Source organism: Caenorhabditis briggsae (genome assembly GCF_000004555.2).
Source record: "Caenorhabditis briggsae complete genome, chrIII, whole genome shotgun sequence".
Taxonomy (NCBI): domain Eukaryota; kingdom Metazoa; phylum Nematoda; class Chromadorea; order Rhabditida; family Rhabditidae; genus Caenorhabditis; species Caenorhabditis briggsae.
In genome coordinates this window covers 1934055-1960963 of record NC_013490.2, presented here as the reverse complement: position 1 = coordinate 1960963, position 26909 = coordinate 1934055, and the positions used below count along the sequence as shown (strand labels likewise).

Below are 26909 nucleotides of genomic sequence, written 5' to 3'. Positions count from 1 at the left end.
CCTAATTTTTTCTAGGTCATGACCTAATTTTTTCTAGGTCATGACCTAATTTTTTCTAGGTCATGACCTAGCTTTTTTCTAGGTCATGACCTAATTTTTTCTAGGTCATGACCTAATTTTTTCCAGGTCATGACCTAATTTTTTCTAGGTCATGACCTAATTTTTTCTAGGTCATGACCTAATTTTTTCTAGGTCATGACCTAGCTTTTTTCTAGGTCATGACCTAATTTTTTCTAGGTCATGACCTAATTTTTTCTAGGTCATGACCTAATTTTTTCTAGGTCATGGCCTAGTTTTTTCTAGGTTATGACCTAATTTTTTCTAGGTCATGACCTAGCTTTTTTCTAGGTTATGACCTAATTTTTTCTAGGTCATGACCTAGCTTTTTTCTAGGTTATGACCTAATTTTTTCTAGGTCATGACCTAGTTTTTTCTAGGCCATGGCCTAGTTTTTTCTAGGCCATGACCTAATTCTCATTTCGACCAATTTTTTTTTTTAAACCAAAAATTGTCAATTCTTTGTATTTAGGTCGATTTTAGGCTCATTTTCAGCTATTTTCAGCCATTTCCAGCCAAAGTTTGATTCTAGAGCAAAATGGGTCATTTCGAGCCGATTTTTCCAGATTTTGGCTCATTTTTAATGGATTTTCTCACCAATTTGACGATTTTGGACTTTTTTTTGGCGATTTTTTCAGATTTTTCAGCCAGACCTGTGTCGATCAAAATTTTTTAGGTTTTTCAGGTCATTTTCATGGATTTTGGACCATATTTAACGGATTTTTCACCTTTTTTTCCGACAAATTTTCAGAAAAAAAGTCGATTTTCAGCAGATTTTCCCAGATTTTTCGGTCATTATTAACCGATTTTTCCAGAATTCCTAGATTTTTTTCGACCTAAAATCGGGCTGAAAATCGATTTTTTTTTGGAAAAATTGGTCAAAAATGGCTGAAAATGACGCTTTTCAGCCATTTTTTCAGAGTTTTTATTTTAAAAAACTCTGTCTGTGCGTCGGAAAATCCCGATTTCCGAGGCTAGAAAATCGATTTTTGGGCAATTTCTTAGTCGAAAAAATTTTCAGTTTTTGCAGCAGATTTTTTTTCAGACTTTGGCTCGTTTTTCATGGATTTTCAGCTATTTTCTCACCAATTTGACATTTCTCGAGAATCCGCACGCTGGTTCTTGTTGTGTACCCTTCATAAAAACGACGACATCATCCTTCTTGACGATTCCATCGATTCTTTGACGTGTCTCATCGCTGAGACCTCCGGCGGCTCCAGAAGCCGTTGAATAGCTCGAACGGAGCATCGCGGTGGCTTGCCGAGTCGCTAGACGCAGCATTTTTTGGCTGAAAATGGGGAAAATTGAATTTTGTCGAAATTTTTAATTTTTTGAGAGAAGAATCGGAATTTTCAGCAATTTTTCTTATAAAAAAGTAGAATTTTTACTGAAAAATTGACCAGAAATTTCAGAAAAACTGATTTTTCGAAATTTTCAAAAATTCAAATTTCGATTTCAAGCCATTTTTCATGGACTTTCACGATTTTTCGAGTTTTCAAACTCAAAAAATCGTGTAAATTTTGATTTTTCACCTATAAAATCACTAGAAACCACAGAAAACTGAGTTTTTGAATTTTCGAAATTTTCAAAAAATCCAAAATTGCCGATTTTTCAGCCATTTTATGATTTTTCAAGTTTTCTCTCTTAAAAAATCGTGCGAATTTCGATGTTTTACCCTAAAAAGCACTAAAAACCAACAAAAGCCCAAAAATCATCGAAAAAAGTGGAAAAATGACGAAAAACGCGAAAATATTTTGATTCTCAACAGAGCGCGCTTGCAGAGTCGCCGGTTTTTGCGCGGGAAATTCAAATTTGAGTTTTCTTTTATGCAAAAAGTCGATTTTCAGCTCGTAAAAGACATTTTCAGCACGAAAAAATTCATTTCAGATCGTAAAAAACCGTAAAATTCAATAAAAACGGGAAAAAACCGAATTTTTAGACACAAATTTTCTTCTCCTTTGGCTCCTCCTCCTCCTCATCGTCCGTCTCGTTTCTCTGCACTCTCTCCTCTCTCGGCAAGACCAGGAATTTCGCGGATTCCAGAATTTCCGCGAATTTTGCCTCGTCGAACTGCAAAAAATCGAATTTTTTCGAGGTTTTTTAGGCCTAAAATCGAATTTTCAGCCTAAAAATGCTTATTTTCAGCCATTTTTCATGGAATTTTCAGCATTTTGGGGCCAAAATTGCTCATTTTTCATTGATTTTTCTGGAATTTCCAGCCATTTTTGGCTCATTTTTCAGCCAAAAAAACGCCCAAAAACGCTCACCTCCTCCTCGAAAATCTTAAAACACGCGTCGATCGAAAAATGGCTTGACCACTCGTGGATCTTCGTTCCGGCGAACAGATTTTGGACTTTTCCCGCTCGATACTCGCCAATTTTGTACTTTTCCAGGCTCTGGAAATTCGGTTTTTTGGCTTAAAATCGCCTGGAAATGTCTGAAAATCCATTTTTTCCAGGAAAAATTGGTCAAAAATGACTGAAAATGACGATTTTCTGAAATTTTCAGACCTCAAAATGAGCTGAAAACCACTTTTTAGCGTGATTTTTGGCCATTTTTTCAGGAAAAACCCTGTCTGTGTGTCGGAAAATCCGGATTTCCAAAGTTAAAAAATGAAAATTTTCAGTTTTTTCAGTCGAGTTTTTAGGTTTTTCAGGTCATTTTCATGGATTTTGGACCATTTTTTTCGGGTTTTTCACCTTTTCAGGACAAATTTTCAGTTATTTTTCATCATTTTTCCAGATTTTCTGAAAATTAAAAAAAAAACCTGAAATGGGCTGAACAAAACTTTTCACTCTGAATTTTGGCCATTTTTTCAGAAGAAAGAATCTGTCTGTGTGTCGGAAAATCCCGATTTCCGAGGCTAGAAAATCGATTTTAGGGAGATTTTTTTCGTTGAAAAATTGAAATTTTCAGTTTTTTCAGCGATTTATGTGGATTTTAGACTATTTTTTTTAGGGTTTTCAGGTCATTTTGATGGGTTTTGGACCACTTTAAACGGATTTTTCACCTTTTTTTCCGACAAATTTTCAGAAAAAAAAGTCGATTTTAACTGATTTTTTAGTGATTTTCAGGCGATTTTTGGCTAATTTTGGCCATTTTCAGCCGATTTGTTTTCCATTTTTCCGTATTTCCAGCTGTCCAGATGTCACCAACCTACCCCGTTTGCCAAGAAATTGACGACGTAAAGCGGTGCGGTGCGCCGCTCGCACGTCTTCGGGATCTGGAACCACGGCGAGTCGGTTAGGCAGATTTTGGAGATGCGGTCGTCGTCGCCGTGCTTTTTGAGCTGAAAATTTCAGATTTTTAGGACATTTTTAGTCATTTTCGTCGATTTTTGAGTCAAAACTCGTGATTTTTTGACAAATTTCAAACCTGGAAATTCGATTTATAAGATCAAAAATCGCCAATTTTAACGTTAGAAAATAGAGAAAATGTGATTTTTGGATGATTTTTCATTCATTTCTAGCTCAAAATTGGCCATTTTCAGTGAATTTTAAGCCAAAAATCTTAATTTGAAGACTATAAAAGTGATATTTAGGTCATTTTTGAGCTTTTTTACTGGTTTTTAGGTCAAATTCCACCTGTTTTTCTCCATTTTTAGGTCATTTTCAGGTTCATTTTCGTCGTTTTTCGTGTTTTTAAAGTATTTTTGAACGACTTTTGAGCCAAAAATCGCCAATTTTAACGCTAAAAATTGAAGAAAAATTGGTTTTTGGGCCATTTTTCATGGATTTTTGAGCTATTTTCGAGCTTCTGCCTCGAAATTCGACGTTTTCAAGCCAATTTTGAGCCAAAAATCATGATTTTAAAGCTAAAAATTTGAGAAAATGTGATTTTTGGGCTATTTTAAGGCTTTTTTTTCACCTACCACCGTCGTCATATCATAACCACCACGACTGTGTGCGACAACGTAGATTTCCTTGGCTTTCGATGGCTTAACCCATGTCTTCCACGCGGTATCAGCATGCTCCTCAGGTGTTCGGGAATACTGAACATGGAGGATTTTTGGGGAAAAATTGGGTCATTTTAGGCCAAAAATGGCATTTTTAGGTCATTTTTGAGCTAAAAATGTGCCAAAAATCATATTTTTATGCTAAAAATGAGCTGAAAATCGTAATTTCTAAGCTATTTTCTATGAATTTGGGGCTGAAATCTTGGATTTCAAACCAATTACACAAGACTTTTGGACCATTTTAAAGTGTGTCAAAAGTCAGAAAACCGATATTTTATGATATTTTTTGCCTTATTTTAGAGCTTATTTCCATGGTTTTTGAGCCAAAAATCGTCATTTTTGGCTAATTTTTATGATTTTTCGAGAAAATTCCAAAGTTCCGCTCTTGGAGCATTTTTGGAGCAATTTTGATCATTTATCGGTCATTTATTTCATAAATTTCAAGGCTTTTTATTGCTAAAAATCGTCATTTTTCGACTCTGAACTTCCATTTTTGAGCCATTTTTTGGTTTTTTTGGAAAGTTCGTTTTTGGCTCTTTTTCAGCGTAATTTCAGCAAATTTGGCAATTTATAAATCATTTTTTACGAATTTTAGGCTGAAAATCACTTTTTGAGGCTATTTTTCATAAATTTCAAGCCTAAAATCGTCATTTTTGACCCATTTTCATGATTTTTTGAAATTCAATTTTTTGGCTCTTTTTAAGAATTTTCAGAGTAATTTTGGCTATTTATCGGTCATTTTCCTGCAATTTCAAGCCGAAAATCAAATTTTTAGGCTATTTCATATTTAATCGTCATTTTTGACAATTTTCATGATTTTTGAAAATGCACTTTTTGGCCCATTTTTGACCAATTTCAAGCATTTCAGCGTATTTTTTGGCAAGGCTGTTTAAGATCATTTTTATGCTAAAAATTGCAATTTTAAGCCAAAAATCGTTATTGTTGACACATTTTCATGATTTTTGAAAAATTCCATTTTTTTGACTATTTTTGACCCATTTAAAGGCATTCTTAGTGTATTTTAAGCAATTTTAATCGGTTTTTCAGCCACTTTCATGCTGAAAATCGCATTTTTTTGGCCCAAAATCCCGGTTTAGAGCATTTTCCAGCCAAACCTTCAACTCTTCGGCCTGACTTCCATTCATATTGGTATTCATCACGAGCACACCCCATCCATTGCTCAGCGCTCTCTCGATATACGGTATTTGCGTTCCTACGGTCAAATTCTCATTGATAATCAGGCGACGAGCCCATTGACCGGCACGGACCACCCCGGAGCCATGCATCAAAACTAGCACTTTTTGGGCGGTTTTTATGTTTTTCGACACAAAAATGAAGCTCAAATCCTCATCGTCCTCTTTGAAATCCGCTGGTTTTAGCTGGAAAAATTCAAAATTTTCGAAAAAAAATTTTTTTTTTGAAAAATTTAATTTTTTTAAAAATTATCCAATTTTGATAAAAATTGATATCACGACCTGAAATCGCTCAAAAATCATTATTCTGAAAAAATTTTTCTAAAAATTGAAAAATTAGAAAAAAAAATGTTTTTCGAATTTTCAAATTTACCGCCTTCTTGTCCAGGCCACATTTGTCTTCTAAAAGCCTGAAAATCTCCTCGTCGACTGCTTCGCCAAGCTCCTCATAGGCTTCTTGAGTGGTGAATTTGAACGGCTCGTTGTCCTGAAAAATAAGAAATTCAGATTTTTCACAAAAATCCATTTTTCTGCGAGTTCTTGCTGATTTTCCGCAATTTTCAACCAAACTTCTCACCTTTTCAGTGCGCAAAACCCCCTGATCGTCGAAAAAATACCCGAGATCGCTAAATTTTGTCATTTTTCTTGATTTTTCGCCAAAAAAGTGAGAAAAATAGTTCGAAAAAATTACGGGGGACTAGCTTTCCTCCTGAGTTTCCTCTTCCACCAAAAGCATTCGCGCTCTATTGAGAGCGCGCAAAAAACCTGGCACGAAGCCAAGTTCGCATTGTGACTCATTGAAATCGTTGAAATTCGACGAATTCTAGAATTTTAAAGCGTTTTCTAGCTTAATTTTCAATTTCAGACCGATTTTTAACGTTTTCAACCCAAAAAAATGACGAAAAACCCTTGAAAATGACATTTTTAGGATGGATTTTCAGTTTTTCTCGAATTTTCCGATTTCTTTTCATTTTTGATCAATTTTCATCAGATTTTTTCAGTTTTCTATGGCTCTAGCAGTCGCCGACACACAAAATGAGACATTCGCGCGCTCCGAATCCCCCACATCGGGTCCATCGGACCAGTTGAGCACTCACGACCTGGATCGGTGGGTTTCAGGGCTTAAAAACACGTTTTTCAGCGTTAAAATTCCGAAAAATTGGTTAAAATACGAGTTTTTGACCCAAAAAATGGCAAAAAATGTTTTTTGAGCCAAAAAAGCTGAAAATCCAAATTTTGGCTCAAAATGCTCCAACTTTTCTGAAAAATGGCTTAAAATTGCTGAAAATTTTTAGCCACATCGAAAAACTGATGAGATGTGAGCTGATCGCCGAGCAAGACGTCAAAACGCTGTGCGCCAAGGCCCGCGAGATACTCGCCGAGGAGGGAAACGTCCAGGTCATTGATTCGCCGGTTACGGTAGGTTTTGGATGCGAAAATGGGCTTAAAATCGATTTTTTGACCGAAAAAAGTGGATTTTTCGGTCTGTAAACGTATTTTTAAAAAATTTTAATTTTTCAAAAAAAATTTTTTTCGATTTTCAGCTAGAAAACACCAAAAATTCCAATTCCAGACCTAAAAAATTAGATTTTTGGCCTATTTCAGCTAGAAAAACGGCGAATTTCAGCCTAGAAACGCTGGATGTCACATTTTCAGCCAAAATTTCCCAATTTTTCAGATTTGTGGCGATATTCACGGACAATTCTACGATCTAATGGAGCTGTTTCGAGTCGGTGGTCCCGTCCCGAACACCAATTATCTCTTCTTGGGCGATTTCGTCGATAGAGGATTCTATTCGGTTGAGGTACAGAAAAATGGGACTTTCAGAGTGAAAAATATCGAAAATCGGCTTAAAATGGCTGAAAAATCATTAAAATTGGTTGAAAATGACTGAAAATGAGTGAAAAAATCAGCAAGTTTCGATGGTTTTCATCCCAAAAATTGAAAAAATTTCAATTATCGAAAAATTCAATGAATTAGGTCCGAATTCGACGATTTTAAACGTTTTTTTCGTGATTTTAGCTTGAAAATCGGCTATTTTTGACCCTAAAATCACATTTCTAGGCCAATTTTGAGGCTGAAATCGTGTTTTTCGTGATTTTTGCTGTTAAAATGATCAAAAATTGGCGGAAAAAAGGCTGAAATCGGCTTAAAATGACTCAAAAATCAGTCAAATTCGAGATTTTCAGCTAAAAATTCACTAGATCATGTCCAAATTTGACGATTAGGAGCTGATTTTCCGTCATTTTCGCTCAAAATTCAGTTATTTTGAGTCTTTTTTTGATCTGAAAATCCTATTTTGGCATATTTTGACGATTTTTAGCTCGAAATTCGGCTTATTTCGGCTATTTTCACCTTTAAAAAGCGAATTTTAGCCATTTTTTGACCCGGAATTTCGGCTATTTTCAGCATTTTTGACCTAAAATTGCTCATTTTCATGGAATTTTCGGCATTTTTGGACCCAAAATTTGGCTATTTTCAATGTTTTTCGACCTAAAATAGTGTCAGTTTTGATCATTTTCACCGCAAAGTTTTGGCTATTTTCAGCATTTTCTGATCTAAAATGCTCATTTTCATGGATTTTTCTTCCATTTCTAAAAAGCGAATTTTGAGCATTTTCTGACTATTTTTATCCTGAAATTTCGGCTATTTTCAGCATTTTTGGCTTAAAACCGCCCATTTTCCTCCCAATTTGCAGACATTCCTGCTGCTTCTGGCGCTGAAAGCCCGCTATCCGGACCGTATGATGTTGATTCGAGGCAATCACGAATCGCGTCAAATCACGCAGGTGTACGGTTTCTACGATGAGTGCATGAGGAAGTACGGTAATGCGTCCGTCTGGAAGCACTGTACGGAAGTGTTCGACTACCTCGCACTGGCCGCTGTCATCGATGGAAAGGTGTTTTGTGTTCATGGCGGATTGTCGCCGTCGATCAGCACGATGGACCAGATTCGAGTCATTGATCGGAAGCAGGAGGTGAGAGAGATTTGGGTGGGCTGGAAATCATACTTGCGGACGGGCCCAAAGCGGGCCCTGTCATAGTTTCTTTCAGGATTAATATTTTTTGACCAACTAAATTAGATATGGTAGAACTCGACGAGCACTACAAAATGATACTATTTATGACACTGTATCATATTTGTGAACAAAGTTACAGACCAAACGGGCCGCATTTGCAGCTTTTCGGCTTGTAACTTACTAGGGAAGGTTGTAATTGGGGGGTGGAACTTCGGTATGAGACCTATATCATTCGAAAGCTGAGAATGAGACATTTTCAAACATGTATTCTGATTTTGCTGAGGAGCTACCAGTTTCGAGAAAACAAGTTTCAAATTTGGCTCAAATTTGACTCTTAAGGGCACCGCGCCTCCCCTCTTTCTTATATAGATTGGGGAAGTGAAAGAACAAGACAGCAGTGGTGTAGTGGCGAGGAGGGATGAAGAGTATCCAACCGGTTGTAGGTTCGATTCCTCTTCCCGTTATTGTTTTTTGAATAAAAGAAAATGATCCCATAAAGTTTTCAGGTTTTTTTTTCAAAAAAAAAATTTTCGCAAAAAAATCACCATGGGGTCCCCCCTTTGCATTTGCAATTTCTCAGATTTCGAACCCGATTTTCTCGAAACTGGTAGCTCCTCAGCAAAATCAGAATACATTTTTGAAAATGTCTCATTCTCAGCTTTCGAATGATATAGGTCTCATACCGAAGTTCCACCCCCCCCCCCCCCCCCCCAATTACAACCTTCCCTAGTAAGTTACAAGCCGAAAAGCTGCAAATGCGGCCCGTTTGGTCTGTAACTTTGTTCACAAATATGATACAGTGTCCCAAATAGTATCATTTTGTAGTGCTCGTCGAGTTCTACCATATCTAATTTAGTTGGTCAAAAAATATTAATCCTGAAAGAAACTATGACAGGGCCCGCTTTGGGCCCGTCCGCAAGTATGCTGGAAATGGCTGGAAATGACCTAAAAACCGTTAAAAATTACGTAAAATCGATTTTTAAAAATACTTAAAATTCGCAAAATGACATTTTTTGACCAATTCCAAGTCATTTTGGCCCTCGAAATGAGCATTTTTGAACTTAAATTGACTGAAAATAAGTAGAAATATCGAAAATTGACACTGAAATTCGGCCAAAACGACGATGTGCATTGAAAAATGATCTAAAAACGAGCTAAAATAGCCTCAAATCGAGTTGAGAAATAGCGTTTTTGGGCTGAAAATGGCTGAAAAATGATCAAAAATGACCTAAAATTTGATGAAAATAGTCTAAATACTTCAAAAATGACACAACTTTTAATTGATTTAGGGCCATTTTGGTGTCCAAAATGCTAAAAATGACCTTGAAATGAGCATTTTTGAGCTGAAATTCGCCCAAAGTGACACTTTTCGACCGATTTCGGGAAATTTTGGACGGTTTTAAATCTGAAAATTTAGCTAACAAGGAGCGTTACTGCTCAAAATGAGCATTTTTTGGCTGAAATTGGCTGGAAAATAGGTGGAAATAATAGCATTTTGAGATAAAAACCGCTGAAAAATGACTGAAAATGACTGAAAATCGATTTTTAGAAGCACCAACTAATTCAAAAATGATCCAAAATGGCTCATTTTGGGGCTAAAATGGAGCATTTACAATCGTTTTTCACCATTTTCCGGCTGATTTTTGGGCATTTTGGGTCGTTTTGGACCGTTTCAGAGCTCAAAATGGTGGTCTAAAATCGATTTAGAAGACAATTTGGTCAATTTCGACCATTTTCCACCAATTTTAGGACAATTTTAGACTGTTTTAGAGCTTAAAATGAGTGAAAAATTACCTGAAAAACGGTGAAAATGGCCTAGAATCGATTTTTGACCGTTTTTTGACCATTTTCAGCCGACTTTCGGTCGTTTTAGACTGTTTTAGGGCTGAATCTGGCTGAAAATGGCTCAAAAACTGATTTTCAAAATGCAATTTCCCCTGCTTTCCAGGTGCCGCACGACGGTCCGATGTGTGATTTATTATGGTCCGATCCAGAGGAAGGAAACGTCGGATGGGGTCTGTCGCCACGTGGCGCTGGCTATCTATTCGGTGCGGACGCGTCGAAGACGTTCTGCGAAGCGAACAGTGTCGATTTGATTTGTCGGGCACATCAGCTGGTGATGGAAGGATACAAGTGGCACTTCAATGAGAAAGTGCTTACTGTATGGTCGGCACCCAATTATTGCTATCGGTACGCGGGGACCATTTTAAGCCGAAAATTTGAGAAAAATTGGCTGAAAATAGCGAAAAATTCAAAAATTTGTGATTTTTGAAAAATTTCAAAATTCCCCAATTCTGATAAAAATTGATATGACAATCTGAAGCTGCATGAAAATCAACATTATGGAAAAAAATTCGGAAAAATCGATAATTTGAAAAAAAAATTTCGAAAAATTCTAAATTTTCAGATTTTCCAAAATTGTCCAATTTTAATAAAAATCGATATCACGACCTGGATTGGCATGAAAATCAATATTCTGAGAGAAAAAATCGAAAAATCGATAATTTGGACAAATTTTTTTTGAAATTTTCAGATTTTTCGAAAAATTTCAAAATTATCCAATTCTGATAAAAATTGTTATGACGACCTGAACCAGCATAAAAATCAATATTCTGAAAGAAAAAGTTTTTTAACTTTCAAATTTTGAAAAATCCAAATTTTCCGAAATTTTCAAATTCATCCTATTCTGATAAAAATTGATAATTTTGAAATTTTTTCGAAAAATCTGGAATTTTTGAATTTTTCGCTGATTTTTGCCGATTTTCAGATCATTTTTTCACAGTTTTTGGCTCCAATTTTCTCAATTTTAAAATTGATTATTTTTTTGAAAACTTCCAAAATTTCCAGATGCGGAAACGTGGCCGCGATTCTGGAGCTCGATGAGAATCTGAATCGAGAGTTCACAATTTTCGAGGCGGCGCCGCAGGAGAATCGTGGAGCACCCGCCAAGAAGCCACATGCCGATTATTTCCTTTAAATTTTCCCAAAAAATCGATTTTCTCCCCTTTAAGCCCCGCCCATTTTCTTCAGAATCTCTCCTTCCCTTGTTTTTATAATTATCTTTTTTCTTTGAGTTTTTTGATCTTCCCGTCCGAAAAAAAAAACAATTTTTACATATTTTTTCTTGTCGTCGTTTTATCTACTTATTTTTGAAAATTTTTTGTTGAAAAAATCAAAAAATTGCAATTTTCAGTCATTTTTCCCCGTATTTTCAGCCCTATTTTAAGACGCTGAGCGTAATGAAAATATTCTTCTCTAATTTTTTAGGATTTTTCTGGACCATTTTTTTCAAGCCGAAAATTGCAAACAATGCCAAAAAATTGAAAATTATCGAAAATATTTTTTTTTAATTCGAAAAATTCAATTTTTTCGAAAATTTTCAAAATTTTCCAATCTTGATAAAAATTGATATCACGATCTGAAATGGCCTAAAAATCAATATTCTGAAGAGAAAATTCAAAACTCGAAAATTTGGAAAAAATTTTTTTTTTGAAAAATTCAATTTTTTAAAAATTTTCAAAGTTCTCCAATTTTGATAAAAATTGATATGACAATCTGAAGCTGCATGAAAATCAATATTCTGTTGAAAATTCAAAAAAATGTGAAAATTTGAAAAAAAAATTTTTTTCGAAAAATTCCAATTTTTTCAAAAATTTTCAAAATTCTCCAATTTTGATAAAAATTGATATGACAGTCTGAAGCTGCATGAAAATCATGATTATGGGAAAAAAACATCAGAAAAATTGATGTGTTACAGTATCCCTACCAGCTGCTCTCAATGATTTATCACATTTTTGCCTCTATTAAAAGAGCATCGCCTAGCTTTAAGGCTCTTATGGGAACAAGAAAAAGTTCACTATCATTTTGAAGTGCTTCTTAATTTTTATATCTCCTGTTTTGAATCATTCGAAAGTATTAGGTTTGAAGCGAGTTACAAGGGAAAGAGGGCTTCCTCTCTTCTAGCCTTTGTAACTTTTTTCAAACTTGACATTTTGAAACCTTGTGAATTGGATTTTGTAGCTCTTGAAATTCCCTTCAAGATGATATAAAATATGTGCAGTTTAAAATCCAATTTAACGCAATTTACATAATTGAGAAATGATAATTTTGAAGTGAGTTACAAGAAAACTCCTAGCCTTTATAACTTTTTTCAAAATCAATATTTTCAAATTATCTAAATTGGATCTTATAGCTCTTGAAATGTTCTTCAAAATCATATCAAATACATGCAATTTTAATGCTGCATTTTTCATATTGAAACATAAGAAAAAGTAGGAACGAGTTACACGAAAAAAAGTGCGCCCTTTGTTCTAGCCTTCGCAGCTTTTTTCAAACTTGATATTTTGAAATAATCCAAACTGGATTTTGTAGCTCTTGAAATTTCCTTTCCAGTGATATAAGATACATAGGGTTTTGTTGCTTTTCAGGCAATGAAATAAGCATTCAAAGTTGAAGTTTCTTCCTCTGTCCGCCGTTCCCGCTCCTCTCCTTCTTATATGCACTCCCTCCCATCGCCTCTCGTGCGCCCTTATAGCTCAGTGGTAGAGCGTTGGTCTTGTAAACCAAAGGTCCGTAGTTCAATCCTGCGTGGGGGCAACTTCTTTTGTTTTCTTTTTTAAATCTTTTCAGGGGTATTGGAGGGTCTGAATTATAATTTGGACAAAACATTTATTTTTTCATTTGTTGTTTTCAGACCTTTTTTTGACCGGATTCATTCGAAAAATGGCGGCAAATTCAAAAATGTTGAATGTTTGAAAAAAATTTCAGACTAAAAAAATCAGAAGTTCAGATGACGTTAGGTGGATTCTGAAGAGTTTTTAAAAAGATTTTTTGAATTTTTATTTTGAAAAAAAAATCAAAAATCTTCATGGAAGAAATCGAAAATCGACACGAAAAAAGGAGGAGGGGATTACTGTAGTTATAAGTAAAAGGGGGCGGAGCTTAGTGAGGAAGGGTGAGAATTGGTAAAAAATTGAAGAAAAATGGAAATTTCAGAAAAAAAAATTTTGTTCCAAGATTTTTTTTCTGTAAAAAATCAATAATTAGTAACATTAGAGAGATGTTGATAAATCGATAAAACTGGGGATGATTTTTTGGGGGAAAAATGGTCAATTTCCAGAATTTTTTCAAAAATCTGAAAAAAATGATAATGCATTTGATACAAAAAAAATTATGAGAATTCGTACAGGAAATTTGGCTGAAAAATCGATAATTTTCTGAAAATTCGAAAAAATTCAAAAAAAAAAAAGTTTTTTTCAAAATTTCCCAAAAATTATCGATTTTTAAGACATGAACATGAGATAAAACGAGGGGGGGGGACGGAAAATCGATAATTTATCGATTTTTTTGACACAAAAAATGGCTTAAAAATGGGAGAAAATAGGCGGGAAAATCGATTTTTTTGCGAAATTTTTTTTCAAAAATTATCGATTTTTTGACATAAAAAGGGTAGGAATGGGCAAAGAATGGGGATTTTTTCAAATTTTTTCAAATTTCCGCCGCTTTAACTTGGCTCAAATGTCTGGAATCCATCATAAACCACCTTCTCAGCCAACTGTTTTCCCCGTCCCATTCCAACCAAAATCTCGTTGATTTTCGCCGAAAAATCCTCCAATTTCTCGCTGAATTTCACATTTTTTTCCAGCTCCACTTCCAGATTTTTCGCTTCAAATCTCAATTTCGCCAGCTCAAAAGCGGTTTTGGCTCGGGATTTCCGCGAGGCATAGGTGTTCTGGGACAGGTTCTCATCGGTTTTTGGCTTTTTGAACTTCTCGAACTCCGTCTCAGCCTCCTGGTACTTCTGGAACGAAAATCGATAGATTTTTGCTGAGAAAATTGCTTTTTAGAAGCCTAAAAATGCCTAAAAATCGCTTTGAAAAAAATTTTGAAAAAAAATGTAAAAAATCGATAAATTATCGATTTTCCGAAAAATCAATGACTTTTAGGGGGTTTTTGGGGTGATTTTTGGCGAAAAATCGATAAAACTGAGTTTCTTTTCAGCGAGAAACATGAATTTTTTGGAAATTTGAAAAAAAAAATTTGGAAAAAAAATTTTTTTTTGAACTTTTTTTTGCTGAAATTGCAAGTTTTGACTGAAAAATCAATATTTTTTGTTTTTGCAATAATTTTAATCGATTTTTTGAGCTCAAAAACCCCCAAAAAGTGATTTTCCTACTTTTTTCAATGGAGCAAACTTGATGACCCCGGAATTTCGAAAAAATAGAAAAAGCAATCGTTTTTGGGGGATTTTGGGGCAGTTTTTGATAAAAATCGATATTTTTGAGTGATTTTAGAGTGAGAAACATGGATTTTACTGAAGAAAAGAAAATTGGAAAAAAAGAAAAGAAAATTGGAAAAAAATTTTTTTTTGAAATTTTTTTCCCGATTTTTTTTCTCAAAATTTATCGATTTTCTGACTGAAATTTGAATTTCAGCGTCTCGAAAATTGGAAAATTCGAATTTCCAGCAGAAATTAGTCTGAAAAATTGATTTTCAGCCAAAAAAAAATTTTTTTTTGGAATTTTTTCGAAATTTTTTCTCAGAAATTATCGATTTTTTTTGATTTTGGCAGTCTTAAAATCGATTTTCAGACAAATTCGGCCAACTTTATCAAGAAAAATAGTCTGAAAAAAGTCGATTTTCAGCCAAAAAAAATTCTTTTTCGAAATTTCAAAATTTTTCAAATTTTATCGATTTTTCGATGTATTTTGAAAACAGCTAGAATTCGATCTTTTACACTTTTTCAGATAGAAAAATAGATTTTCAGCCAAAAATTGTGTTTCAAAAAAAAAATTTTTTTTTTCGAAAATTTTTTTTTTCAAAATTTCAAATTTCCTCACCTCCTGCAAATCAATCAATACTCCATTATTGTCATACTGATTTCTTGATCGATTTCAGCCCTCGCAAGCTCAATTCCCTCCTCAAACTGCGCCAAATTTCCATATTGCGAATTGTTTTGCAATTCGCCATAGATTACGGTAGAGTATACGCTGAGCAATCCATTTTTCTGCAATCCGTTCGCTCTTTCAACGATTTTCAAATTTCCCGCCCAAATTTCGATTTTTTCCCCAAGGTCCGTCTTCTCATTGTTCTTCCTAGCGACACAATTCTTGGCGTTGACCTTGTTTTGGCCCTTTTTGCGGTCTTCTTTTTGCTTTTCAGTCTGTAAAATTGGCGGGATCGTTTTTAGGAAAAAATTTTGGTTTAGAAAAGTTAAAATTTTGATTTTCAAAAAAAAATTTTTCCGAAATTTTCCAAAAAAATTTTTTTTTCGAAAATTTTCAATTTTTGGAATTTCGAAATTATTTTTGCCTATTTTAAGCTTCATATTCGTTTTCAGCTCAGCAAGAGCTTCAAAATGAGCCCCCACACGCCTAGACTCCGCCCACTTTGGGAGGCTAGAGCGCCAGAGAAGCGAGACACACTGCGTCTCTGACCTCAAATCTCAAAGTGGGCGGAGCCTAGGCATGATTATACTCATTTTGAAGCTCTTCTTAAGTTGAAAACAAATATTATGGTGAAATAGGCAAAAAAATAAGCTGAAGTTCGAAAAATCGAAATTTCAAAAAAAAAATTTTTTTGAAATTTTCTTTAAAAATTCAAATTTTCAAATTTTTGGAATTTTTGAATTTCAAAACAGTTTTTCCGCATTTTAAGCTTGATTTTCGTTTTCAGCACATAAAGAGCTTTGAATTGAGCCCCCACACGCCTAGGCTCCGCCCACTTTTCGGGCTACTGTAGTTGGGCCCCCAAAACTACAGTAACCCGGAAAGTAGGCGTGTGGGGGCTCATTTTGAAGCTCTCAACCTGAGGAACCTAAAAATCTAAGTTTCAGCTGAAAATATTGGAAAAGTAAGAAGTTATGGGGAAATTTCGAAAAATTCCAATTTTTTCAAAAATCTAATTTTCCCCATAAATTTTTGATTTTCTATTATTTTCGGCCGAAACCTCGATTTCCTCAGTTCTCACGCCCTGAGCTTCGAAATGAGCCCACACACGCCTAGGCTCCGCCCTCTTTGTGTCTTGAGGTCTGAGACGCAGTGTGTCTCGCTTCTCTGGCGCCCTAGCACCCAAAGTGGGCGGAGCCTAGGCGTGTGTGGGCTCATTTTAAAGCTCAGAACATGAAAATTAGGAAATTTTAACTTTTAGCTGAAAATATTGAAAAATTAGGAAGTTATGGGGAAAATTCGAAAAATTCCAATTTTTCCAAAAATCTAATTCTCCCCATAACTTTTTTATTTTTCGATATTTTCACCTAAAATCATCTTATTCGTGCTCCCCGCGTCGAGAGCTTCAAAATGATCCCCCACACGCCTAGGCTCCGCCCACTTTCACCTTTCCCCGATGCGCACGCGACGCACGACCGCGACGCGCCTCAAATCTCCAAGTGGGCGGAGTCTAGGCATGATTATACTCATTTGAAAGCTCTCGACGCGGGGAATTCAAATTTGCCTATTTTAACCTGGAATTTTGAGTCCTAAAGCCTAAAAATTACCATTTTGTTCATCTCGGCCTTCGTCATACGGTTCCGGAAGGGTTTTTCGTTGGAAATCGTATGCGCAACCTTTCCGATGGTCATTTTTCCATTCTTCATGCCAATCTTACTGTGGACTTCCGAATTTTTTCGGCTTCTCATCTTTCTTGGGGATTGTGGTGGGGGTGGTGGTGAGTAGTTAGTGTTGTTGTCCACTTTGAAGTACGAATCCACGGAATAATCCGGGGATAGAGCTGGTGAATATGGCAAGGAGGGTTCTGGAAGAAATTTGGAATATTTTTGCGGAAATTTGGCGAAAAATGAGCCAAAATGAGACAAAATCGGTCAATTTTGGGTCATTTTAGGTTTTTTTGGCTGAAACTTTTCAGATTTTTAGATTTTTCCAGATTTTTCCAGATTGTTCCAGATATATTTTCCACTCACTAGTCTCAAAAATGGTCTTCTTCTGAATCTCCGGATACGGATAAGAATCGGGAAGACGCTCCAATGGTCCCGAGAAGACTTCCATTCGATTTATCTGGTAGGGCTGTTGGTGTTGCTCATATTGGAAGAAGTCCTCCTTTTGATCTACAACAACAAAAAAAATCGATAAATCGATAATTCGATGGGGGTGTTCAATGGAGCGAGAATGCATTTTTTTTCTCAAATTTTCGCTAAAATTACCTGGCTGAAATTCCAGCATCTCCTCTTGCTGTCGGTCATAGGAATCATATTGTTGACAGTTGTCCAGGTCTGCAAATGTGCTCCATTCGAGAATTTTTCGAAAAAATCGATTTTTAACGTTGTAAACGCGCTCTAACTTGATAATTTTTGAAAGTTTTCAGCAATTTTGCACTAGAAAATGCGCACCGATTTGAAAAATCGATAAAGTACGAAAAAATCGATTTTCATCGCAGAAAACGCGCTCTAATGCCAATTTTTCGAAAAAAAAAGTTGATAAAAAACAAGAAAATCGGAAAATTTGCATTTTCGGTGCTGAAAACGCGCTCTAATGATAATTTGCGAAATTTTCAGCTTTTTTGAAATTTCTAGCTTTAGAAAATGCGCTCTACTGCACTAATTACCTTTTCGAAGCGAAAAAATCGCGAAGAATCGAATTTTGCGCTGCAAATTCGCTCTAGTGCCAATTTTTCAGAAATGTCAGTTTTTTTTTTGAAATTGTCAGCAATTTTGCACTAGAAAATGCGCTCTATCGTACTAATTAGCTTTTTGAGACCTAAAAAATTGATAAAATAGCGAAAAATCGACTTTTAACGTTGAAAACGCGCTCTAATGATAATTTGCGAAATTTTCAGCAATTTTGCACTGGAAAATGCGCTCTAATGTACTAATTAGCTATTTTAAGACCAAAAAAATCGATAAAATTGCAAAAAATTGGGTTGATCCGCAATTTTTCAAAATTCTCGAAAACGCGCTCCATTGCTAATTCTAGAAAAATTACCTTCATTTTTGACCACAATTACAGTAGTATCCATGATAATTAGTGATAGGTTTAGCGTCATTTTGAGAACCTTTCTTGCCTCTAAAAACTGTATTTCTCCGCATTTTATATAGTGTCTCCTACAGTAGTCTCCGCCTATTGCTCATTGGAAAAAAAATGTCTCTGATAATTTATCATTAGCAATCTGTTGACTAATCAGCATTTCCCCCCAATCATTGCTCATCCTTAATTGCTTTTTTCTCGATTTTTCTTTTCCTCACGAACCAGTGTAGACGAATTCGTCGTCCATTTCTAAATCCCAGTCATCCTGGCGGCCATTAATGGCGGTCAAAGTTGGGTCCTCTTGGTTTGGATTGTGGATCACTAGCTGAAAATATCGATTTTTCAAATTTTCAGCGCTTCGAATTTTTGTCATTTTCAATTCTAATCGTTTTTATCGTTTTCTGCTCAAAAAATGCTTCGAAATGAGCCCCCACACGCCTAGACTCCGCCCACTTTTCAGGGTTACTGTAGTTGGGCCCCCAAAACTACAGTAACCCGGAAAGTATGCGTGTGGGGGCTCATTTTGAAGCTCTCAACCTGAGGAACCTGAAAATCTAAGTTTCAGCTGAAAATATTGGAAAAGTAAGAAGTTATGGGGTAATTTCGGAAAATTCCAATTTTTCCAAAAAATCTAATTTTCCCCATAAATTCTTGATTTTCTATTATTTTCGGCCGATACCTCGATTTCCTTAATTCTCACGCCCTGAGCTTCAAAATGAGCCCCAACACGCCTAGGCTCCGCCCATTTTCAGTTTTGAGGTCAGAGACGCAGTGTGTCTCGCTTCTCTGGCGCTCTAGCCTCCGAAGTGCGCGGAGCCTAGGCGTGTGTGGGCTCATTTTGAAGCTAGGAACGAGGTGAGTACAGAAATGATAGTTAACATGCTGAGAAAATTTATTTTGAAAGGAAAAATTGAAATTTTCCAAGAAAAATTTTTTTTTCGAAGAATTTCAGAAAAATGTTTGAAATTTTTTTTTCAAAAATTTCAAATTTTCAACTCTTCCAGACCAATTTTTCGCGGGAAATTCGAATTTTCGGGTCCCACCTTATCCAGATTCTGTTCAACCTCCATAATAAAGTCCAATTGATTGTTGGTTGTTGGGACATCTTGCTGGATGACTTCTGGTCTCATTTCTTCGACGAAACCTTCTGGCTCTATCACCGGCATATCGTCATTTTCAGAATTTTCGAAAAACTGAGTATTTTGGCACACTGCCATCAGAACTGGGTCACAATAATCTCCTAAATTTTCCGGAAGTCCCAGATCCAGGAAATCGATGGATCCGTCGTTTTGGTTGTTCATGATGAGAGAGGCGGGGCGGTCTGGAAACTGGTTACTGTAGAAATGTGCAATCAAATACGGTGGAAAATTCGAAAATTTTGAGAAAAAAATTTTTTGGAAAATTTTTTTTTTGAAAATTTAATTTTTCAAATTTTGTGATTTATATTTTTCAGTTTGCTATTTTAAGCTCAAAAATTCAAGTTACCCACATTCCCAGCTTCAAAATGAGCTCCCACATATCTAGGCTCCGCCCATTTCATTTTTTCGGGGTTACTGTAGGACATTGCTCAGCCTTAACGGAAATAGGGCTTGTGAGGGCTCATTTTGAAGCGCTAGCTGAGCTGAAAACGAATATGAAGCTTATAAATACGAATTTCCAAAAAAAAAAATCATAAATTTCATTAATTTTTTTCAATTTTTAGGAAAATTATTTTTTGTCCCATAACTCTTTGGTTTTTCAATATTTCTAATTCTAACCTAGATTGTCTTATTTCTCGCGTTTTTAGCTTCAAAATGAGCCCCAACACGCCTAGGCTCCGCCCATTTTCAGTTTTGAGGTCAGAGCGCAGTGTGTCTCGCTTCTCTGGCGCTCTAGCCTCCAAAGTGGGCGGAGCCTAGGCATGATTATACTCATTTTGAAGCTAGAAACGCGAGGAATAAGAATATGTATGTTCTATAACGGAATCTACAGAAATAAAAAAGTTATGAGGGAAAATACATTTTTGAACATTTTTTTCCGTAAAATGTTCCCTTATAACATTCTAATTTCTGAATATTTAAATTTAAAACTTAGATATTCGGATACCTCTCTCTTTGCGCTTCAAAATGAGCCCCCACACGACTAGGCTCCGCCCACTTTGACTTTTCGACTTTAAAGGCGCATATGGGGGGTCCGAATTGTCAACGTGGGCGGAGCCTAAGCGTGTGGGGGCTCATTTTGAAGCTAAAAACATGAGAATTATGATATCCAAGTTTTAGTTTGAAATCTAGAAAAATAAAAAAGTTATGAAGAAAAATAGTTTTTCAAAATTTTCCAAAAAAAACATTTCGGTCAATTTTTCGAGATTTTTCAGCATTACTTTTTTTTCCTAATTTCAACGAAGAATGTATAAAAACGTCTATTGCTCACTCTTAATAGTGGCCAGGGGCGCTCCGCGCCGGCAAGAATAAGAGGGACAAGAGAAAAGGGATTTTTATCGGCGGAGGCGGCGAGAGAGTGTACGGAAAGAAGAAACGGCAGAGAAACGATAGAGAGGAAATGGCGCTTGTCGTAAACAAGCGCCGCGTTTTTCCTCAGATTTTTTGCAAAGAAGTGGTGGCGTTGTTGGTTTTTGGACATTCGACCAAAAAGTGTGTAGTTTGATCCGGAGGACAAACCGACATACAGACAGAGAAATATGATTTGAAAGCTAGATTTTTGAACTTGCTGCGTTTTTAGCTTCAAAATGAGCCCAAACACGCCTAGGCTCCGTCCACTTTGAGGGGTACTGTAGGGGAAAACTACCGTAACCCGATGAGGATTCAGAAATTTTTTTTTGAAAACTAGTTTTCTGAATTTGTCGCGTTTTCAGCTTCAAAATGAGTATAAACTCGATTAGACTCCGCCCATTTTCGAAATTCGGACCCCCCATGCGCCTTTAAAGTCAAAAACAGTCAAAAAATGAAAGTGGGCGGAGCCTAGTCGTGTTTATACTCATTTTGAAGCTCAAAGCGAGGGGAATTGAAATATCTAAGTTCTATCCTAAAATATTGAAAAACAAAAAAGTTTATTGAAAAATTCGAATTTTTCAAAATTTTCGAAAAACCTCATTTTCCCCAAAACTTTTTTATTTTTCAACATTTTTGGTTGAAACCTAGATATTTGAATTTCCCTCGCTGTGGGCTTCAAAATGAGCCCCCACACGACTAGGCTCCGCGGGGCCGTGCTCTGAATTTTTTGGCTGAAATCGGCATTTTTGGCTGAAATCGGCATTTTTGGCTGAAAATCGGCATTTTTGGCTGAAAATCGGCATGGCTGTACAAATAAATAGAAAAAACTATGAATCACACCTTTCCCCCTCTCCAAACGCTGCTCTCAAGGTGTACAGTCTCTCTTATCAGAATGATAAGAAAAATGATAAAAATCACAAGGGGAGGAAAAAGAAATCGAAGGGTCTTGTGATTCTAACGTCATCTGGAAAAAGAAAGAAAAATTCGAAAAAAAAACTTTTTTTTTCGAAAATTTTTGCTTGACGTCTTCTGGAGCCTCCAGAAGACGTCACAATCAGAATTTTTCGAAAATTCAAAATGGTACTTTCATCTACAGAAAATGGTCTATTCAATGGTATAAAACACAACAAGACCGGTCCACAGGTTTTAGCGCTAGAGCGCATTTGCCGCAACCGAGGTAGTCTGCAGAGTAGATCCCAGAAGACGTCAAAATTGGAATTTTTCAGAAATCCAAACTATCATTTTGATCTACAGAAAATTTCCTATCTATTAGTATAAAAATCATTGAAAATGGTAAACTGGTTTTTTGCGCTAAAGCGCATTTGCCTCAACCGAGGTAGTCTGCAGAGTAAATGGATTCCAGAAGACGTCAAAATCAGAATTTTTCGAAAATTCAAAATGGCACTATGATCTACAGAAACTTTCCTGTTTAATAATATAAATTTCATAAAAATTGATCTACTGGTTTTTGCGCTAGAGCGCATTTGCCACAACCGAGGTAGTCAGCCCAGAGAAAAGGGGCCCCAGAAGACGTCAAAATTGGAATTTTCCAGAAATTCAAAATGGTACTATGATCTACAGGAAATTTCCTATACAATGATATGAAAATCATCAAAATTCGTCAGTTGGTTTTTGCGCTAGGGCGCATTTACTACACCACACTTAACCAGCTCGATGTGGTCAAGCAAATGGGTCCTAGAAGACGTCAAATTCTGAATTTTTCGAAAAATCAAAATATCAGTTTGATCTACAGAAACGTTCCTGTTTAATAATATAAATTTCATAAAAATTGATCTACTGGTTTTTGCGCTAGAGCGCATTTGCCACAGCCGAGGTAGTCACTCGAGAAAAAGGGGCCCATGAGATGTCAAAATTGGTATTTTCCAGAAATTCGAAATAGTACTATGATCTACAGAAAATTTCCTATCCAATGGTATAACAATCATTAGAAATGGTATACTGGTTTTTGCGCTAGAGCGCATTTGCCACAGCATGCTCAAAACTTACCTGTTGGTGAAACTCCACTCATTTTTTGCTGTTTTTTTAGGAATTTCGGCCTTTTGGTCTTGTTAGTAGTGGCGCCTGCTGGAAATACCTTGAAAAATTGCTTAAAATTCGCTCAAAAACGAAAAAATTGAACAAAATAGGCGCGAAAAGAAGTATTCTGAAAATTCAAAATTTTCCGGATAAGTCGGTGTAAAAAATGGCGGTTATAGACTAATTTTAAGCTAAATTTTAGTGTGAAATCTAGAATTTTAACCTAATTAGAATTCTATTTAATAAAAATTAAAATTTTCGAAAAAAAAATTATTTTAAACAAATTTTTTTTTCTTATCAACTTTTTTTCTTTTCTTCTCTTTTCTTTCTCTGCAAATATAAAAACTAGAATCTGAGGAAAAATCGGTGGTTCCCGCCTTCTAGAAGGCCCTCCTAACTACACGCCGTTTTGTGCAAACACCACGACGCCAAACTACGGACCGCGGTCCAAAATAAATTCTGTTCAAAAAAAAACGAGCCAAAATAGCTGAAAATCACTGAAAATAGACGGAAAATATCGAAAAATCGGGGAAAATGAGCCTTACATGGAGATTAGCTCAAAAATTGCCGTTGGTGGCCTAGAAATGTCAACTGGTGGCCTTGAAAGCCTAAATGTGCCTTGAAAAGTGTAAAAATTGGGTTGAAATGAGTTGAAAACCTGAAAATTTATGAAAAATTCGAAAAAAAAAATTCTCGGTGGCCTAGAAATTTCAAGACTTTTTTCGGCCGCGATTTCAAATATTTTATTGAGAAAATTCGATGAAAAAAACGCAAAATATCAGACTAGAAAGATTGGAAAAAAAAAAGTTTCACAAAAATTTAAAATTTCCGGTTTATTTGAATTTCCGCCATGTTCAAAATCTGCTCCAATGGACTTTTCTCCTCGTCGAAATTTATCGCTTTTTTGAGCTCGGACTCCAATTTCAGCTCTTTTTGCAGTTCGATTTCCAGACAAATTCCAGAAAATTCCATTTCGGCGATTCTCAAATTCAAGTTCTTTCGACATTTTTGAGCGGCCAGTGTGCTCTTATTCTGGGGTTCCTGTTGGTGACGCAGGGTAATTCCAGCGATTTCGATTTTCAGATTTTTGATATTCTGGAAAAAATCAATAATTTTAAAAAATTTTTCTTTAAAAATATTGTTTATAAGAGTAATATAGCTGAAAAATAGCAAAAATGCGAAAAATTCTCATTAGAGCGAATTTGCAATTCTCAAAAATTCAAAAATTTGAATTTTCACCTCTTCAAATTCTTCTTTTTTCCCCGAATTTTCTCGTTCGATTTCGTCGAAAATTCGCAATTTTAATTTTTCGAAATTTTCGGAATTTTCGAAAAATCGATGATTTTTCCCGCGAATTTCAGCCAATTCGCGCTTCAAATTATTGATTTTTTCCCGATTTTCAGCGATTTTCTCTTTTTTCCGGTGGAGCGAATTTGCAGAGCACACGCGATTTTGGGTTTTTCGAAGTTCCTCCCGATCGATTACTGACTGAAAACTAAGTAATTTGAAAAATCGGCATTAGGGCGAATTTGCATTTTTGAAAAATTCAAAAAATTGAAATTTCGAAAAAAAAATTTTTGTCGAAAGTTTTTTCTCACCATCGCCTTCATTTCAGCTTTTGTATGACGTCGCCGTTTTTCAGATTTTCCTGACAAAGCAGAAGGCGTCAAAGATTCTGGAAAAATTTGAATTTTTTGGAAAAAATTTTTTTTCGATAATTTTTCTTCAAAAATTAAAAAGAAACTTACCAATCAAATTTTTGACGTTTTCCAAATTTTCAAAATGCTTGAAACTCATGATATTTGGCTGAAAATTAGAAAATTTTCGAAAAAAATTTGAAAAAGAGCTGCAAAAATGAAAAAAATATTTTAAAGATTTTTGCAGTTTTTTCAATAACTATAGACGGAAAAATCGATTTAAAACTGAATTTCAGATCCTAAAATGCCAAAAATGTCTTAAAAACGAAAAAAAAAATGTTTTTGGAATATTTTCCGGATTTTCAGACTTTCCAGACCCAAAAAAAATCGATAAAATCTCGATTTTTCGTGTTAGAAACAACTGTGAAAATAGCCTAAAAGTTCGGAAAATTGACTTTAAAAAATTTTCAAATAAAAATTTTTTTTTCGAAAATTTTTTTCCGGATTTTCTTGACTAGAAAACCTTCCCACACCCAAAAAAATACTATAAATCGCATTTTTTCACTCTAAAACCCTCAAAAATGCCTCAAAACCCGATAAAAATAACAGAAAACGAGAGCTTATAGAAAACCGATCGACGAGAGAGTACACAAATCGAAGAGACGCAGACAAAGAAAAAGCCACGACACACAAAAGGGACGCCAAAAAATGTGTGGAAAATTGGCTCCTTTTTTTCGGATTGCTCATCCTTAAAATGAGTCTCTACTCGCCCTTTTTATTAGGAAAACTAACGCTGAGCAATGTAGAGAAAAGTGGGCGGAGCCTATTCATTTTAGCATGAGCAATATTTTTTCTTAGTGAGAACTGGGTCAACAACAACAACAACAACGACATTTATTCAAAAATTATAACAACAAAAACAGTAAAAAGTGGGCGGAGCCTGGTGAAAAGGGGGCGGAGCCTAGGGAAGAAAGGGGCGTGGCCTCAAGAAGAATCATGGAAAATGGTCCCAATCCATGTCGGGCTCCTCGACAATCGGTTCCGGAGCATCGGATCTGGAATTTTTGAAGATTTTCAGATTTTGGATTTGGCGGGAAATTCGAATTTCTTGAAAATTTTTGAAAATTTTCGAAAATTTTCAAGTATTTAAAAATCGATTTTTTGGGTTTTTAGGCATTTTAAAGTCATTTTTAGGCAATTTGAGGTCATTTTGGACCATTTTTATGTCATTTTGGGCCATTTTTAAGTCATTTTGGACCATTTTTCGGCTGTTTTGGACCATTTTTATGTCATTTTGGACCATTTTTGGGCCATTTTTGATCATTTTTCGGCAATTTTGGACCATTTTTAAGTCATTTTTGATCATTTTTCGGCTATTTTGGACCATTTTTAGGTCATTTTGGACCATTTTTAGGTCATTTTGGACCATTTTTGATTATTTTTCGGCTGTTTTGGACCATTTTTAAGTCATTTTTGACTATTTTTAGGTCATTTTAGACCATTTTTAGGCTTTTTTACCCCTGAATATGCTCCTCCTGCTCTTCTTTAACCACAACTTGTTCATTTTCGAATCCAGTGCGCTTCTCCTCGATGAAATCGATATCCGGTCCATCGGTTATTGTAGCCATGGCGTCATTTTTTGCGCTGAGCAATGCCTCTCGAAGATTGTCTGGGATCTCTGAAAAATTCAAAATTTTGGGAAAAAAAATTTCGGCCTACTTTTCATCAAATACGCCCATTTTTGGGGATTTTTCTTTGCGAAATTTCGAATTCTTTCATGTTGAAGACCTCCGGAAAATGATTCCAATGGTTCCCAAGTGAGCGATCGATCGATATCCCAGATGACCAAAAATGACAATTGCTCATCCTTAAATTTGGCTTTAGTGATCTTTTTCACCTGAAAATCGATATTTTTGAGTGGAAAATTGGCTTAAAATGAGCATTTTCTGAAAATTAAGGCCCAAAAAACATGAAAATTGAGTTTTTCGAAAAAAAATTTTTTTTTCGAAAATTATATTTTTCGAAATTTTCAGATTTTCTCAATTTTCGGCTTTGAAACAGTCTGAAAATGCTATAAAAAAAGAAGCAAATAGCATTTGCCGCCGAGCGGAATCGAACTCGGGTCTTCAGATTGCTATCGAAAATCCCACTGAGCCACTCGGGCATTTTTTGGAAAATCGCTCAAAAACACTGGAAAATCGATTTTCCGCGGTTTTCCGGGAATTCGTAGTGGGGGGTACGACGAATTCGAACGCTTCCAAAATCGAACAGACCTAAAATCGAACATGTGTCAAAACAGAACAAGAGCAGAATCGAACTGCGCGAAATTCGAACTGTGTCGGAGTCGAACTGTCCCTAATTGGAACGCTGTTAGCCATGGGGCGCGCTTGCATTATTTTTGTTTTCTCATTTTTTCCCCGCAAATTTTTATTTTTTTTTCCTTTAAAAAAGAATATTTTTGTTGTTTTTGTTTCCAATAAAACTGATTCGTATATATTTTTTCAGTTTTCTGAAGAAAAAAGTCACTAATTTAAGGAAAAATGCA

At 35.5% G+C, this 26909-nt stretch overlaps 5 protein-coding genes and 1 non-coding gene across 6 annotated transcripts in view; 2 read left to right on the top strand and 4 right to left on the bottom strand.

The window, feature by feature from the left end:
• Positions 1–1338, bottom strand: part of Cbr-glrx-5 — a gene marked incomplete at both ends in the record, with an annotated part of 2223 nt that extends 885 nt beyond the window's left edge. The window contains one exon of the mRNA XM_002640976.1: positions 1144–1338. Coding sequence (XP_002641022.1) covers positions 1144–1338 — 195 coding nt within the window. The remainder of the gene's footprint in view (positions 1–1143) is intronic.
• Positions 1339–1992: 654 nt separating this feature from the next.
• CBG11775 lies at positions 1993–5845 on the bottom strand (the record flags this gene model as incomplete). The annotated part of the gene is made up of 6 exons (XM_045243433.1): positions 1993–2127; positions 2325–2453; positions 3218–3346; positions 3929–4048; positions 5579–5692; positions 5783–5845. The coding sequence occupies 6 exons, from the start codon at positions 5843–5845 to the stop codon at positions 1993–1995; spliced, it is 690 nt and encodes a 229-aa protein (XP_045094627.1).
• A 367-nt stretch (positions 5846–6212) lies between these two features.
• Cbr-pph-4.1 lies at positions 6213–11201 on the top strand (the record flags this gene model as incomplete). The annotated part of the gene is made up of 6 exons (XM_002640978.1): positions 6213–6313; positions 6501–6624; positions 6884–7009; positions 7904–8182; positions 10173–10414; positions 11072–11201. 6 exons carry the CDS (start codon positions 6213–6215, stop codon positions 11199–11201), a joined length of 1002 nt encoding a protein of 333 aa, XP_002641024.1.
• A 1547-nt stretch (positions 11202–12748) lies between these two features.
• On the top strand, positions 12749–12820 carry CBG28909. Its single transcript has one exon. It is a non-coding gene (tRNA).
• Positions 12821–13727: 907 nt separating this feature from the next.
• On the bottom strand, positions 13728–19502 carry CBG25819 (the record flags this gene model as incomplete). Its single annotated transcript, XM_045243432.1, has 7 exons — positions 13728–14050; positions 15101–15386; positions 16719–16975; positions 17142–17285; positions 17382–17450; positions 18424–18526; positions 19245–19502. 7 exons carry the CDS (start codon positions 19500–19502, stop codon positions 13728–13730), a joined length of 1440 nt encoding a protein of 479 aa, XP_045099206.1.
• Positions 19503–23546: 4044 nt separating this feature from the next.
• Positions 23547–26909, bottom strand: part of Cbr-cec-2 — a gene marked incomplete at both ends in the record, with an annotated part of 3527 nt that continues 164 nt past the window's right edge. Inside the window, 6 exons of the mRNA XM_045243430.1 lie at positions 23547–23822; positions 23967–24215; positions 24326–24402; positions 24476–24533; positions 25915–26042; positions 26084–26261. Coding sequence (XP_045094626.1) covers positions 23547–23822; positions 23967–24215; positions 24326–24402; positions 24476–24533; positions 25915–26042; positions 26084–26261 — 966 coding nt within the window. The remainder of the gene's footprint in view (positions 23823–23966; positions 24216–24325; positions 24403–24475; positions 24534–25914; positions 26043–26083; positions 26262–26909) is intronic.